The 15,611-nt window shown below is 48.7% G+C and overlaps 1 protein-coding gene and 1 long non-coding RNA gene across 2 annotated transcripts; one reads left to right on the top strand and one right to left on the bottom strand.

Moving 5' to 3' along the window:
• Positions 1–3,428: 3,428 nt before the first annotated feature.
• LOC115029741 (uncharacterized) lies at positions 3,429–6,908 on the bottom strand. Its single transcript, XR_003835299.2, has 3 exons — positions 6,784–6,908; positions 4,667–4,856; positions 3,429–3,735 (listed from the first exon to the last, which is right to left on the bottom strand). It is a non-coding gene; the product is annotated as an uncharacterized LOC115029741 (long non-coding RNA).
• Tnfsf9 (TNF superfamily member 9) lies at positions 6,795–9,053 on the top strand. Its single transcript, XM_021149457.3, has 3 exons — positions 6,795–7,220; positions 7,610–7,646; positions 8,418–9,053. The coding sequence occupies exons 1-3, from the start codon at positions 6,795–6,797 to the stop codon at positions 8,879–8,881; spliced, it is 927 nt and encodes a 308-aa protein (XP_021005116.1). The 3' UTR covers positions 8,882–9,053.
• Positions 9,054–15,611: the final 6,558 nt, after the last annotated feature.

Raw genomic sequence — 15,611 nt, 5'->3', positions numbered from 1 at the left:
CTAACTCTGCCTCCAGAGTTCTGGCTCTGTGTAGATCCTTTCAAACATCCTCACAGGTCAACCCAGAGGCAGGATTTGTGTACGGGATTTCAGTGTTTCAAAGTCCACATGTAGTCACTGACACACGCTAGGCTGTGTAGGCTGCCAGTGGCAAGGATGGCTGAACTTACTGAGTGACTGCTGTATGTCACAACATTCTGGCTCCCTCACTGTGGACACCTTGCATTTTGAGGTAGTTTTTTTTTTTTTTTTTTTTTTTTTTGAGACAGGGTATCTCTGTATAGCCCTGTCTGTCCTGGAACTCACTTTGTAGACCAAGCTGGCCTTGAACTCAGAAATCCGCCTGTCCCTGCGTCCCAAGTGCTGGTATTAAGTATTTTTTAAAAAGATTTATTTTATTTATATGAGTATACTGTAATTGTCTTCAGACACACCAGAAGAGGGCATCAGATCCCATTACCCCATTACAGATGGTTGTGAGCCACCATGTGGTTGCTGGAAATTGAACTCAGGACCTCTGGAAGAGCAGTCAGTGCTCTTAACCGCTGATCCATCTCTCCAGCCTAAGATAATATTGTTTTAATTTCATTTCACAGATGGTGAAATTGAGGCACCAAGAGGTAGAGGAATTCACTCAGGAGGTGGGTCTGGGATTTGAACCTATGCTGTATAGCTTCCATGTGCCCACCATGGGAGAGTCAGGGAAGTTGACTTTTAAGCCTGGCTGCTGGTATGTGCATGTAAGCTCAGTACACTGGAGTCTGAGGCTGCCCTGGGCTGATAGCAATATCTTCACTCAAGACAGGAAAGCAGTTGACACTCCTGGCTATGCTGGTGACCAGTACCTGTCATCTTAGACATTTGGAACACTGAGGCAGGAGGTGGGCATGAACCTAGGACTTGGAGGTCAGCCTGGGCAACTTACATAGACTACATCAAAAAATAAGGCAAAACAAAAATAAAAAAGTTAATACTAAGTTGCTTATGGTAGTAGACATATAACATCCCAGTTTAGGGGCTTAGCATAGAGCCTCTGCTTAGAATCTCCCGTGAAGGGCTGGGGGCGTGGCCATAGGGTGGAGCCCTGCCTATTGACCGCCAATGAGGGGCTAGGGGCGTGATTCAGGGATGGAGCTTTTGCCTACCACATATGAGCTCATTATGGCTGCGGGGGGGGGGGGGGGCGAGTGACAGTGAAATAGAACGGAACCCTGCCTTAGAAACCTTGGGATAGAAACCTTTACTTTTCTTCTTAGAAAATACCAAGTCGGGCTGGTGAGATGGCTCAGTGGGTAAGAGCACCCGACTGCTCTTCCGAAGGTCAGGAGTTCAAATCCCAGCAACCACATGGTGGCTCACAACCATCCGTAAGATCTGACTCCCTCTTCTGGAGTGTCTGAAGACAGCTACAGTGTACTTACATATAATAAATAAATAAATCTTAAAAAAAAAAAAAGAAAATACCAAGTCATGCCTGCCTGTTCAGTGGACCTGAGAGGTGGGAGAGGAGCATCTAAGTCAACACTGTAGGGCAGGTCCCTCTAACTGCTTGGCTCCCTTGAGTTTTTCCATGCTGTGAGGACAGCTAGGGTTAACAGTCATTTCAGGAAGACAACTGAGTACACCACAGGGGGCGCTATTGGAATGGGGTTGGAGGAGGGAGCTCAGCTCTGCACGGTGGATAGAGCTTCCTGCCTCTGCAGTCCTTCAGCCTTGTCAGCTAGGCTGCAGCCCAGAAAGGGTGTTCCAGAGCTCTGTGAAGGCACATAGCTCAGAACATCTCTGGGACACCTTGGTCAGCTTGCTTCATAGTTTACAGTGAATCTCTGGATCTACATGCATGTGGGTTGATGTCCCCCTAGGTAGAAACCAGAGAGTTATTTTCACTTAAGTTCCTCGTGGCCCAAGCATGCCATTCCAGCACTTGGGAGGTGGAGGCAGGAGGAACAAGAAGTAGTTCGAGGCCATTCTTTGTTAAGAAGTGAGCTGCCTAGACTGGGTTACACGAAACCCAGTCTGAAAAAATATTTAGGAAGAGGAAGGGGACTGATGAGAGCGAAAGCGGGGCAAGAGAGGATCATGGGTGTGTAGGTGGACAGGCAGCCCATGGTGGAGGGTGCTGAGGACCTAGGTTCAGTTCCTGGCACCCACATGGCATCTCACAGTTGCCTGTAACTCTACTTCTGGCCTCTCAGAAGGCATGCACATGGAATACAGATAGACAGACAGACAGACACAGACAGACCTGAGAGATGGTTCAGTGGCTGAGAGCATTTGTTGCTATCACAGAGGACCTGGGTTCTGTTCCTTGCACGCACATGGTGGCTCACAACTATCCTTAGTTGCAATTCCAGGAGATCTGACCTGGGTACTGGGCCTGCACGTTGGTGCATGCACATACATGCAGGCAAAACAGTCATACGCTTAAAATATATAAATACAAAAACATAGACACAGGAACAAACCACCCGGGGTGAATATGATCAAAATGAATTATATACATAAATGAAAATGTCCAGACTGGAGAGATGGCTCAGCAGTTAAGAGCACTGACTGCTCTTCTAAAGGTCCTGAGTTCAAATCCCAGCAACCACATGGTGACTCACAGCCATTTGTAATGAGATCTGATGCCCTCTTCTGGTGTGTCTAAAAACAGCTATAGTGTTCTTACATATAATAAATAAATAAATCTTAAAAAAAAAGAAAATGTCCTAAAGGGACTCATTGTTACACATAGCTAATATATAGCTAGTATGTATTCGTAAAATATGAAAAACAACTCAAACATTATAGTTGTCCTTTGCTATGAATGTATTCTATGCTCAGCACTGCACACAGTGGTGCTGGGATGGAATCCAGGTGAGTGCTTGCCATGGAGCCTGACCCTCAGACCCTGCCATTGAATGTAGTACCTGAATGTAATGTATTCAAGCTTAAGCATCCAGCATTGCAAGACCCATGCTGTTTACCACAGCAGGCATGGAACTGCACCTGCTTTACCCACAGTCCTGCAGAATCCGCACCAAGTTTGAGCTCTTCTCCATATACCTTCTTCTTTCCCTCTTATCCACTCTTACACCTGCCTGTCCATCCATTCACCCATACAACCATCAATCCATCTATCATCCATCCACCTGTCCATCCATCCACCCACTTACTTACTTATCCATCTGTCTGTCTGTCCATCCATCCATCTGTCTGCTCACCCATCTACCCACTCACTGACTCATATGTCAATCCATCCATCCATCTGTCTGTCCACCTGCCTGCCTGTCCATATATCCACCTACTCACCGACCCATCTATCTATCTGTTCATCCATCTATCCATCTGTCTATTCATCTACCCACCCACCCATCTATTCATCCACCCACCTACCCATCCATCCATCTATCCATACATTCACCCACACACTCACCCATCCCTGTTCCTTCCTTTTCTTTTTTCTCACCCTTCTTGCATTCCATCTTTCCATAAATATCATGGAGACACTTTTTACTCCGCATACTGTGGGTACCTGGGAATACAGTGGATAGAGACACTTTTGAGGATGCCATACATCAGTAGGGATGGGAGGCAATGATAAGCAAGGAAAGCAGTTAATAAACAGGCAGTCAAGGTGGGTGATAGGGCCAGCATAACATTCTTGTGGCACCAGGAGTGGTGAAGTACACTTGCCATCCTGCACACAGTTTTGGGAGGCTGAGGAAGGAAGGTCAGGGCAATGTGGCAAGCCTGTAATTGAAAACAAAAACAAAGAGCTCATGGGGTGGTGTACCACAGACCTTTGCGGGTGGGGTTCTGTCATCTGCATTATTGTAGATCTAGATGCTTTCCTCCCAGTTCTTGTCACTGCCAGCTTAGGCAATACTTGGCTGTGGGCTGTGGTTTTAATTGTAAACAGATTGGCTCAGGATCTGGGAGCTAGCCGTTGCTGCTGCTGCTGTTGCTGCTGCTGCTGCTGCTGCTACTACTACTACTACTACTACTACTACTACTACTACTATTACTACTACTATGAAGGTTCTGAGATGCTAAATCTTTCTTCTTAGCAATAAGGGGCAGGGGGTGGACTTTGTGTGTGAGTCAGGGGGGAGGGGGAGACTTGAGTTCCATCCCCAGCATCTTATACACCAGACATGGTGGCATGGACCTGTCAACTTAGCACTCCAGAAATGGAGGCAGGAGGATTAGAAGTTTCTTCTTCACTACATAGGGAATGTCAGGCCAGCCTTGGCTACATGAGATCCTGTTCAAAAACAAATTAATTTTAATATTAAAATCCCCCCTTGTGTGTGTCTGTTTGTCTGTCTGTCTGTTTGTCTGTCTGTCTCACTATTTAGCCCTGTCCATTCTCATTATGTAGTTCAAGGTGGCCTTGAATTCACCAAGACCCATCTGCTTCTACCTCCTGAGTGCAATACATACCCGCTGCATCCAGTTTTGTTTTGTTTTGTTTTTAGACAGTGTCTCTTCATGTAGCCCAGGCTGGTTTTGAACTCCAACCTTCAAACTTCAGCTTCCTGAAGGCTGGGCTCACAGGTGCACACCATGCATGGCTTGTTCTAAATGCTATGAACTCTCTCTCTTTGTGTGTGTGTGTGTGTGTTTTCTGTCCAGAAACTCCACCAATTTTTCCTCTCCCCACCCCAGAATAATAAAGCACCTTCAGGCTCTGCAGGAGAGAAAGATGACTGAGTGGAGTTACTTTCAGCTGAGTCAGGGTTCCAGTTCCTCGGTGACGTGGACGATGAGCCTGTGAGGTGGAAGTCTTCAAACTGTGGTTTTGAAGAAGTTATAGCTAGAGAGAGAGAGAGTCTTCATCTGCCATTTTTTTTTTCTCACCGCAATGATGGCTGGGATACAAATGAGGATGAGATAATGTGTTCACTGTGCAGCAGAGGCAGGGAGGGGTAAACTAGTCCAGGCATTGAGGGGTCCCTGTGTGTGAGAGTCATGTAGGTGTGGGCTGATTCTGAGCAGTGTGTGTCCAGCAGAGAGAGGTTGGACCACTGTCTGTGTGAGGGCCAGAGTTCCCACAGCTGAATCACCGCTGGTGCCCTGCCGCTGCTCCTTGGGTGGAGCCTCCAATTTCTAGATCACCCAAGTGTCTTTTGTGTCTTTTTAATGTCTCACTTCCCCCACCTCTCCCCCGACCCCAAGCTGGGGTTTTCCTGTAATTCCCAGGGGAAGTTGATGTGGAATAAAACAGAAGGAAGGGGTGGCTGGTGTTTCCAGAGGGGGCTCCGTGCACTTCTCCCATGCTGGGCTAGGGAGCTCAGTAGGTTCCATGCCCAGAATGAAAAAAAGCAGGTGGGGCCTGGGCTGGGTCTTCTGTTGTAAGAATCTTGGCCTAGTAAGCTCGAGGCTTTGTGCTCCTTCCCCAACACAGAAGAAACTGGATTTGAGGGTGTATGCCTGTCTGTGTCTGTATCCCATTATACTCAGGAGAGTCAGAAGTTCAAAGTCATCTTAGGCTGTCTAGTGAATTGGAGGGCTGCAAGTCGAAGACCAAACCCTATGTCGAAACAAACAACTCCCTATTTTATAGCTTGTTTCCTGCTGAGATAAATGGTCTGGTTATATCAGTACTTTTTTAAAAAAAAATTATATTTACTGATGGTATGCATGTAGTGGTCAAAGGGCATTTTCAGGACAAATTTTTGTGTGTCAGTTCTTTCTTCCCACCATGTAGGTCCTGAGGACTGAACTCAGGTCACCAGGCTTGTGATTATACTATTACTGGCTGAGCCATCTCAGCAGATCTAACCAGATCAGAACATTGAGGAGTCTGTCTCCAAGGTTTGCCCAGAGCCAGTCATCTCTCAGTTCCTCTTTTGGGGGGTCTTCTCTGCGCTTCCCCCCCTTTGCCTCTACCTCAGGCAAGAACAGTGAAAGAATGGGAAATTGAAAATGTGTCTGCTGCCTGGGGGAATTTCTCTATCTGGACTCTCCAGCCTTCTGTTTCTGGAGTCCTAAGAGACTACTAACAGGAAGCCCCAAGAAAGTGGGTGGGGACACACCAGGAAAGGCCCAGGGTAGAGATGGGGTCCTGGGGAGGAAGAGGCTGGGTGAGTGGGTGCCTAGCATGTCTCTCTGATTCCGCTGGGGATGGGTGGGGAGTTTTAGATGTCCCTAGAGTCCTCGACAAAACAACAACAACAACACACAAAACAAAACAAAACAAAACAACAACAACAACAACAAAACCCCCCTGCATTTAGGGCATCCCAGGGATGGGGAGCTAGGGGTTGGAAGAAAAAGGGAGCAGGAGAGATCGGGAGAGAGACAGATGTTTGAGAGACAGAAAAACAGGAATGAAAATCAGCAGCGGAGAAATAACCTATTAGTGGGGACACAGAAAAAGAAGGGAGACCAAGCTGTGGATTCAGGAGAGGCCAGGGAGGGAATGGATTCCGATATCACATGGTTCCCATCATATAAAAAGCTCTTTAATGTGTCAGTGTTAAACCAAACCAAACCAAACCAAACCAAACCAAACCAAACCAAACCACCAAAAAAAAAAAAAAAAAAAAAAAAAAAGGGGGGGGGAAGAAGGACGGGCGGTCACAGGGCCTGGATGCTGGAGAATTACTGGACACGGAAGGGGAAGGGGGCGAGGAGGGGGAGGGGAAGGGGGGGAGGAGGAGAGAAAGTTCCGGGAGTCGCGGGGCGGAGCGCGGAGGCCGGGAACCCCGCGGCTGCCCTCCCTCCCTTCCCTCCCCGGAAAAGGCGCCTCCGTAGCCTATAAAGCACGGGCACTGGCGGGAGACGTGCACTGACCGACCGTGGTAATGGACCAGCACACACTTGATGTGGAGGATACCGCGGATGCCAGACATCCAGCAGGTACTTCGTGTCCCTCGGATGCGGTGCTCCTCAGAGATAACGGGCTCCCCGCGGACGCTGCGCTTCTCTCAGATACTGTGCGCCCCACAAATGCCGCGCTCCCTACGGATGCTGCCTGCCCTGCCGTTAATGTTCGCGATCGCGAGGCCGCGTGGCCGCCTGCACTGAACTTCTGTTCCCGCCACCCAAGGCTCTATGGCCTAGTCGCCTTGGTTTTGCTGCTTCTGATCGCCTGTGTCCCTATCTTCACCCGCACCGAGCCTCGGCCAGCGCTCACAATCACCACCTCGCCCAACCTGGGTACCCGAGAGAATAATGCAGATCAGGTCACCCCTGTTTCCCACATTGGCTGCCCTAACACTACACAACAGGTGAGGCTCATCTCATTCCTAGGGGACTCTTTCTTACCTTCTGGAAGTATCGCTGCACCGACAGGGAGAGAACAGCACTTCCTCCCCACCCCCGCCCCGCCCCGCCCCGCTCCGCCTTGCTCCGCTCCTGCTACTCCGCTTGAAGCACCCTCTCTCCATCTCCCACTCAGAGGAAATCCCTTTGCGTCTTGACCCCTTGAATGAACCTATGAAACCTGGGGGAGAACTCCAGAGGGTGCACCGCAGTTCCCTTCAGTCCCACTTAGGCCTTCGGGGCTCTTCTTCTCCATCCAAAGTTGGACGCCCCAATGTGTGCTGGGCCGTATGAGTTCCTATCTGCTTCTTTAGGATGTAAGGTACCATCTACCTTTATTTTTCTTTCTTCCCAGGGCTCTCCTGTGTTCGCCAAGCTACTGGCTAAAAACCGTGAGTGCCCCCTGATTTATTCCCAGCGGGTCCCGCAGGGAGGTTGAACAAGGGGGCCTGTTCAACCTTCTAGTCCTGTCCCTTTCCCTCACCTACTCAGCCTTTCTCACTTGCTGTCACAGCTCAAGCTGTCATCCTTGGGATCCCATCTAGGTCTTCAGAGAATTGAGAATTCTCACCCCCAGCTGATTCTGGGAGATCTCCTTTTCTCTTTTCCTTCCCCTCTCCCTCCCATGTAGCCCAGGCTTCCTCCAAATTCATTATGTAGCTGAGGCTGGCCGCCCTGCTGCCAACACCTCCAGTGGGCTGGGATAAATGAATGCCTTTGGGCTTCAGGCACCCTATTGAGCCCGAGCCCTAGTCTCTCCCTGCCAAGTCTTAGTTGTCAAATTATTTGCCCTCAGAGATGACTCCCTTCCTGCACTCTCCATATCCCACCTCTCTCCCAGTTTTGCTCATTCCTCTCTACCTCCTCTGATTCCTCTCTCTTCTTTTCTCCTCTCCCCCTTCCCCTCTTGTGGCCCCTTTACTCAGCTCCTCCCAGGAGTCCATGTGCATCTCCGCTCTTAACACTCTAGACCCTCGTCCCTTTGCCTCGTTCTTATTCCACAACCACTTTCTTAATTTGTATCCCTTCTGGGTGGCCCCTCCCTCCCTCCTTTTCTTCTGTTTTGTCTCCTCTCTTTCCTCCCCATTCCCATGGTTCCCTCCCCCCCCCCGCACCCCCCCCCACACCCGGCAACCCTCAGCAACTCAGTGTTCTTTTTCTAGAAGCATCGCTGTGCAATACAACTCTGAACTGGCACAGCCAAGATGGAGCCGGGAGCTCATACCTATCTCAAGGTCTGAGGTACGAAGAAGACAAAAAGGAGTTGGTGGTAGACAGTCCCGGGCTCTACTACGTATTTTTGGAACTGAGGCTCAGTCCAACATCCACAAACACAGGCCACAAGGTGCAGGGCTGGGTCTCTCTTGTTTTGCAAGCAAAGCCTCAGGTAGATGACTTTGACAACTTGGCCCTGACGGTGGAACTGTTCCCTTGCTCCATGGAGAACAAGTTAGTGGACCGTTCCTGGAGTCAACTGTTGCTCCTGAAGGCTGGTCACCGCCTCAGTGTGGGTCTGAGGGCTTATCTGCATGGAGCCCAGGATGCATACAGAGACTGGGAGCTGTCTTATCCCAACACCACCAGCTTTGGACTCTTTCTTGTGAAACCCGACACCCCATGGGAATGAGAGCTACCCTTCTTGTGACTCCTAGTTGCTAAGTCCTCAAGCTGCTATGTTTTATGGGGTCTGAGCAGGGGTCCCTTCCAGGACTTTCCTCTTGTCTTTAACTGGACTTGGTATTTATTCTGAGCATAGCTCAGACAAGACTTTATATAATTCACTAGGTAGCATTAGCAAACTGCTGGACAGCTGCTAGAAAAAAAAAAGATTTCTAAATCAAACTTTATATTTATATTAATATATAAAAATAAATGTGTTTGTAAATAAGCCTTTTATTATTTTCCTTGTCTGATTTTAAATTTTCATGTCTATGGGTATGGTGTTCATTTATGAATGTGTCTTTGTATACGTGTGTGTGTGTGTGTGTGTGTGTGTGTATTTGTAGAGAGGATAGAGTTTGGTTCAGTGTTTTCTTCAGTCATTCTCCATCTTGCTTTTTGAGTTCCAAGTTCTCTCACTGAGCTTGGAATTCACTGTTTCTGCAAGGCTGTCTAGCCATTGGGCCCCAAGAATTCCCCAGGGGAGTGCCTATAGGCAGATCTTAAAATAATTGGCTGAAGTGGCTCTGTACCACTATCCCTTTTTTGAGAAAGAAAGTATGAAGCCCAGGCTGACCTGGAAGTCCATATATAGCCTAGATTGGCCTTAAGCTCAGGCCAGCATCCTGATACCTGAGTGCTCAGTTGACAGGGTGGCAAGATGTGCTGAGATAGAGCCAGAGTCTCTCATGCATGTGAGGCCCGTGCTTTACCACAGAGGGCTCTGTTCCTTGGAATCCAGCTACTAATAAGCAAAAAACCAAAACCAAAACAACCCCCTACCTCAACCAGTGTTAAAGTCTGTGATTTCTGATGTGATGGTACTGGACTCTGTGTGCTATTTTGAGAGACAGAACCTGTTGGAGCAATACAATTATAGATACAGACGAATGAAGGAGGAGTTGTTAAGGAAATCCCCCCAACGGTGGTCATGTAGACTGAGAAGTCCCTCAGCTGAAGACTGCAGGTGAAGGCTGGAGGAACCGGAGTTCAAGGCAGGACAGACCAGGATCACAAGACCCTGTCTCAAAACAAACAGCAAAATAAATCAAACTAAAAAGAAACAGAGACGTCCCACAAATCAGCTAGATCTCTGTAAATTCACAGGGTTGGAAGGTAGAGGCCATACTTGGGAGTTCAAAGGCTGCCTGGGCTACCTACACAACAAAACAACCACCAGCAAACAGAGGCTTGGCCACTCCTCTGTGAGCCTGAGCATGGGTCTCACAAGGAAGGCCTCCCAACCATCCAAGCTGATGTGCCAGGGGCTGGCAGTGTATTTGTAAACTCAACTGATAAGTTAAGCATTTCCTCACTCCGTGTGAGTCACCCAGACTTGAAACCCACAGCCACGCTGGGCCTCAACAGATTTTTGAAAAATTTCCATTTCTGTATTTCCTAGCTCTGACTTCAGGTGATTTACCTCCATGCCTATGAGAGGGTAGTGGAAATCCCTTTGTCCCTCCCACCCAATCTGGATTCCGTGTTTAGTCACATCACAGCCTGAGGTCAGGCCCAAAGGAAACAGTAGTGTTGAAGTTGGTTTTACTGTATTCTTCAGGGGTGACAGTGGAACAGCCTGGGAAACCCGTCATTCAGCAAAGAAGTTGCTCACTGAGGTGAGCCCCCCCCCCCCCCCCCCCCCCCCGTTCCTCTCTGAGAGAGAGGCTGGGCTGGAACTGACAAAGGAGGCCCTGACTTCCATTCCAGCACTTCATAAATTACTGCATAAATGAACATATATGTCTAGATTTGCATAAGAAAAGAATTCAGGACTTTGCCTCCCCCTCCAGACCCCCCCTCTTTTTTTTTTTTTTTTTTTGGTGTGTGTGTTCCATGCATCAAATCTTCCTTAATCCCCCTCTATTTTATCATTTGAGGCAGTGTTGATCTTCTGTCCAGACTCCACCCCCACAATTACCTGGCAATAGCAGGTTAGGCTGGCCCACTATAATAGGAACTGCTTGGCCCCTTTTCCCTCTTTTACTCTCTTGTCTCCCTTACTCTTGCTTCCTGCTTGCCCCCTCTCTCCCCATTCCCTTCTCCCCTCTCTCCACGTGGCCATAGCCAGCCTCTACTTCTCTACTCTCTCCTTCTCTCTGCCTTTCTCTGCCTCTTAACTCTCCTCCCCATGCCCTGAATAAACTCTATTCTATACTATACCCTCATGTGGCTGGTCTCTCAGGGGAAAGGGATGTCTTGGCATGGGCCCGCCGGGGCACCTCCTTCCCCCACATCCCTGCCAGAACATATCTTAATAGCTCTTTCTCTTTTTATGATCACAACAGGCAGGGTCTCTCTTATTCTTTTCTCATACAATATATCCTGATTACAATTTTCTCTCCCTCTGCTTCTCCCAGTTCCTCCCCTCCTCCCCTCCAGATCCAGTCCCTTTCTGTCTCTCAGTAGAAAATAACAGGCTTCTAAGAGATAACAACCGGACAGGACAAAATCAAATATAATAAGACAAAGCAAAAACTTTCATACTGCAGTTGGCGAGGTTTGAGTTCAAACCCTGCTTCAGTTAGTACCAGCTAAGCTGTGTGTACTTGGGCAAGTGTCTGACTTCTCTGAACCTACTGTTCACAATAATGAGCATAGAAGCTGGCTCTTGGGGATGTTAACTGAGATAATAGGCTTTATGACACAGTGTCTGACACTAAATTAAAGCATGAAGGTTGTGGTGATAAGACAGACAGACAGAGAGAGAGAGAGAGAGAGAGAGAGAGAGAGAGAGAGAGAGAGAGAGAGAGGTGGTTTCAGAGGTTCTATCACCATGTCCTGAGGCAGGCGGGAGATGGGCTGAAAGATCAGATAGCAATCAAGTGGGCAGTGTTTCAGACCACTGTAAATCTGGATTCTTTGGTTTCTGGCCCTGGGACAAGGGACTGAAGTGCATATTTTGCATACCAAAGCCTTACCTGGCCTCCAGATTATCCCAGCATCCCTCAGTCCCTAGGTGGTATGCCCTGCCTCCAATTCTGAACTTTCCAGCCCAGAGGCTGGGCTATCCTTTCCCAGAGGCTCTTCCCTATAAAATCCAGACACTCTCCTTCCAATCCCCCACCACACACACCCTTTTCTCTTTCTCTTCCCCTCTCCCACCTCTCCCCACTGTGTCTTCCCAAGTCTAGTCTTTGGGCCAGTGAACTCACGGGAGAGCAGTTTACAGTATACCTGCCTATAAAATTTTCTAATCTGGCTTGAACTGGCTCATTTTGCTAGCAGAGAAGTAGCTCTCCAAAGCCTTTCATCAAAACTCTTGGGAGGCCCGGGGAAGGGGCTCGGTTAGGAAAGTGTTTCTCACAAGCTTGAGGGCCTGACTTTGAATCCCCAGAACCCATTTTCAGATGCTGAATGTGCAGCTGAATGTGTGTCAGGGTGCAGGCCTTTGATCCTAGCACTCTGGAGGCAAAGGCAGGAGGATCTCTGAGTGTGAGGCCAGCTTGTTTGCAGAGCATATTCCAGGACAGCCAGAACCTCCCCCATCTCTCTCTCTCTTCCTTCCTTCCTTCCTTCCTTCCTTCCTTCCTTCCTTCCTTCCTTCCTTCCTTCCTTCCTTCCTCCCTCCCTCCTTCCCCCTCTCCCCCCTCTCTTCCCCCCCTCTCTTTCACTCACTCACTCGAACGCACATACACACACACACACACACACCCAACAGCCAAAAAAAAAAAAAAAAAAAAAAAGCTGAGTGTGGCTCTGGAGAGAGGGTTAATGGTTCTGAGAGCCTGCAGCTGTTACAGAGAACCCCAGGTTCCTTCCTAGCACCCATTCCAAGTGTCTCACCAACACTTGTAACTCCATCTGATGCTCTCTTTTGCCTCTACTGGCATTGTACACATTCCCCATTTCCCCCCCACACAGTACAAAGGCTTCTTAAAGAACACTGAGCCTGAAGATGCACAGGTGTAGCTGGCCTGTCTGTGTGAGTAATTACAAAGACACACGGGAGCTTCCTGTTTGGTATCAGACTATCGAAAATAGGGTATCCCCGAAGTTAGAATCTCCCCAGGAATCTCCAGCTGCTGGAGGTCCCAGGGCTGAAGCTGGAGAAAGATTGACACTTGGCTGGTCCTAGCATGAGGGGCGGGAGCTGAGTGATGGGCAGGACTGTATGGTGGCAGGCTATGTGCTTATCATTTCTTACTCTTTTTGAGATTTATTTTATTTTATGTGGATGAGTGTTATCTCTGTGTATCTATGCATGTTAAGTTTGTGCCCCGTGCCCACAGAGGCCAGAAGAGGATGCCAGCGTGGCTGTGAGCTGCTGTGTGGGTGCGGGTGCAAGAACAGTGGGTACGCTAACAGCTGGTATCTTCAGCCCTTGTTTCTCCTGCCCTCTACTTAAACCTTGGTGCCATGTTAGGCCCTCTCAAGATGAGCTTGGAGGGGGGTGGCTGTCATGGATGTCTTTGTCTCTTTTGCCAGTGTGGCCACATACAATTTTTTTTCCCTGCTTTTCACTATTAATTTGTTTATTTCTTTGAGATAGGGTCTCACCATGCAGCCCCAGATGCCTGGACCGGGCTGGCTTGGAACTCAGAGATGTCCCCTTGCCCTTTCCTCCCTAGTGCTGAGATTAAAAGCGGGTGCCACCACATTTAGTTAATTTGGCTGTTTTACTAGGCTTATTGAATTAGGCTTATTAAATGGAATGGCTGAACCTGGGTGACTGGGGCGCAGATTGTGATCCCTAAGGCCAGTAGTAAATTTACACTCAAAGTGCTGGGAGGCAGACGCATGAAGGTCCCTGGGGAATGGTGGGATTTAGAAATGCACCCGAGGTTGACCTGTGGCCTCTGCATGCACCTGCACATACGTGTGCACACCCACAACACCTGCTCAGAGTGATGCTTTGCCTAGCAGAACAGAAACATCTAGTTAGCTTATTGGAGGACTGCTTAGTTTGCAAGATGAGCTTGAAAGTGGGGGGAGCAGGATGGAAGCAGAGATTTATGGAAGAGGCTGTGGAATGTTCTAGAAGAGGGGTAGTTGAATGAACGGTACTGCTGAGAGTAGATATTATTTATTTATTTATTTATTTATTTATTTATTTATTTATTCATTCACTTATTTACTTATCTATTTATTTGACAAAGGGTCTCTCTGTAGCTCTGGCTGTCCTGGAGTTTGGGCTATAGACCAGGTTGGCCTTGGACTCAGAGATCTGCCTGCCTCTGACTCCCAAGTCCTGGGAATAAAGGCATGTGCCATTACTACCACCTCAGTGTGGTGGTGACATTTGTCCCATCATTCAGGAGGCTGAGGCCCAGCCTGGGCTGTTGGGAGACCTTGACTTAAAGAACCTTGGGGTCGCCGGGCGTGGTGGCGCACGCCTTTAATCCCAGCACTCGGGAGGCAGAGGCAGGCGGATTTCTGAGTTCGAGGCCAGCCTGGTCTACAGAGTGAGTTCCAGGACAGCCAGGACTACACAGAGAAACCCTGTCTTGAAAAAACAAACAAACAAACAAACAAACAAAAAACCAAAAAAAAAAAAAAAAAGAACCTTGGGGTCAGGGTGCGTGTGTAGTCCGCTCAAGGTTCTGGGTTTCATCCCCTGTGCTGGGTAAACAAATGAGGACACCACTGAGGATTGCACTTCAAGAAGGAAATGAGAACTTGTGGGCTGGAGTGTCCGGTGCTGCTGAGACTCATTACGAGGAGAAATGAGAATGTGGACCAGATTTGGAATCACGAGGCCTGTGGTGGTTTCCGAGAGTTCTCCTCTCTGGCATGAATGGATGCGATTGCATCATGGCAGCTTAAAAAGCTGGTAACAAATGAGGAACCTGAGAGATCCTGTACACAGCTGCCAGGTTTTATTTATCTTTTGTGGTGGAAAGGGTTGGACCCTCCTGCATGGTAAGTGCTGACCACTGAGTCACGCCCCCTCGGGGGAGATTCTAGGTGGGTGCTCCACCCTTGACCATGCCCCCAGTCCCTCACAGGGTTGGGGTGGGTGCTGTCCTGCTAATCCATCATCCATTCTCTTTTTAATCTAATTTTTATGCCGAGACAGTGTCTGACTAACTTTCCCTGGCTATCCTTGAACTTTTCATCCTCTTGTGTTTCTTCCCGAGTAGCTGGGATGTCAGGCATGTGACACAGGACCCGGTTAGAAAATGGCTATCCTTAGAGGTCTTTTATGTGGAGAGACAGTGTTCCTCATTGTTACCCACAGTGGGTAGAGGCCTCTCTGCACTGCGCGAGACTGGAACTTCAACAGAATCTGGGTGCAGTGTGACTCTGTAACCCCTGAGCTGGGAAGGTACAGCCAGGAGGCTCTCTAGAGCTCAGTGGTGCCTGGATAGTAATGGACAGTCTCCCCCTCAAAAGCTGGGCAGACCACTACACCTTTAATCCCAGCACTTGGGAGGTAGAGGCAGGTGGATCTCTGATTTTTGAGGCCAGCCTGGTTGACAGAGTGAGCTCCAGCCCAGCCTGGGCTGCGTACTGAGACCCTGTGTCAAAAAACAAACAACAAACAAACAAAACAGAAAACAAAGAAGTAAGGTAGAGAATGAAAGGAAGGAAAAGTCACATAAACCTCAGACCTCTGACTCTATCTTCACAGGTGAGCACATTGCACGCTCATGTGCACACACACACACACACACACACTGGGGGTATGTGGGTGGGCTGGAGCCTAGGACCTTATTCAAGCTAGGAAACTCTCTCTAGTAAGTTCTATCCCCAGC

The sequence above is a fragment of the Mus caroli genome, unplaced genomic scaffold (assembly GCF_978045245.1).
Source record: "Mus caroli unplaced genomic scaffold, Mus_caroli_1 scaffold_18, whole genome shotgun sequence".
Classification (NCBI taxonomy): domain Eukaryota; kingdom Metazoa; phylum Chordata; class Mammalia; order Rodentia; family Muridae; genus Mus; species Mus caroli.
Note: the sequence above shows the minus strand (reverse complement) of the source record. Positions and strands in the feature narration are given on the sequence as shown.

What these genes read in the sequence shown, in the direction of transcription:
- Tnfsf9 (XM_021149457.3), top strand. Translation starts at nt 6,795, where the DNA reads ATGGACCAGCACACACTTGATGTGGAGGATACCGCGGATGCCAGACAT. An exon ending in GCCCTAACACTACACAACAG is followed by an intron (nt 7,221 to 7,609) that starts GTGAGGCTCATC and finishes CTTTCTTCCCAG; the next exon opens with GGCTCTCCTGTGTTCGCCAA. An exon ending in CAAGCTACTGGCTAAAAACC is followed by an intron (nt 7,647 to 8,417) that starts GTGAGTGCCCCC and finishes TTCTTTTTCTAG; the next exon opens with AAGCATCGCTGTGCAATACA.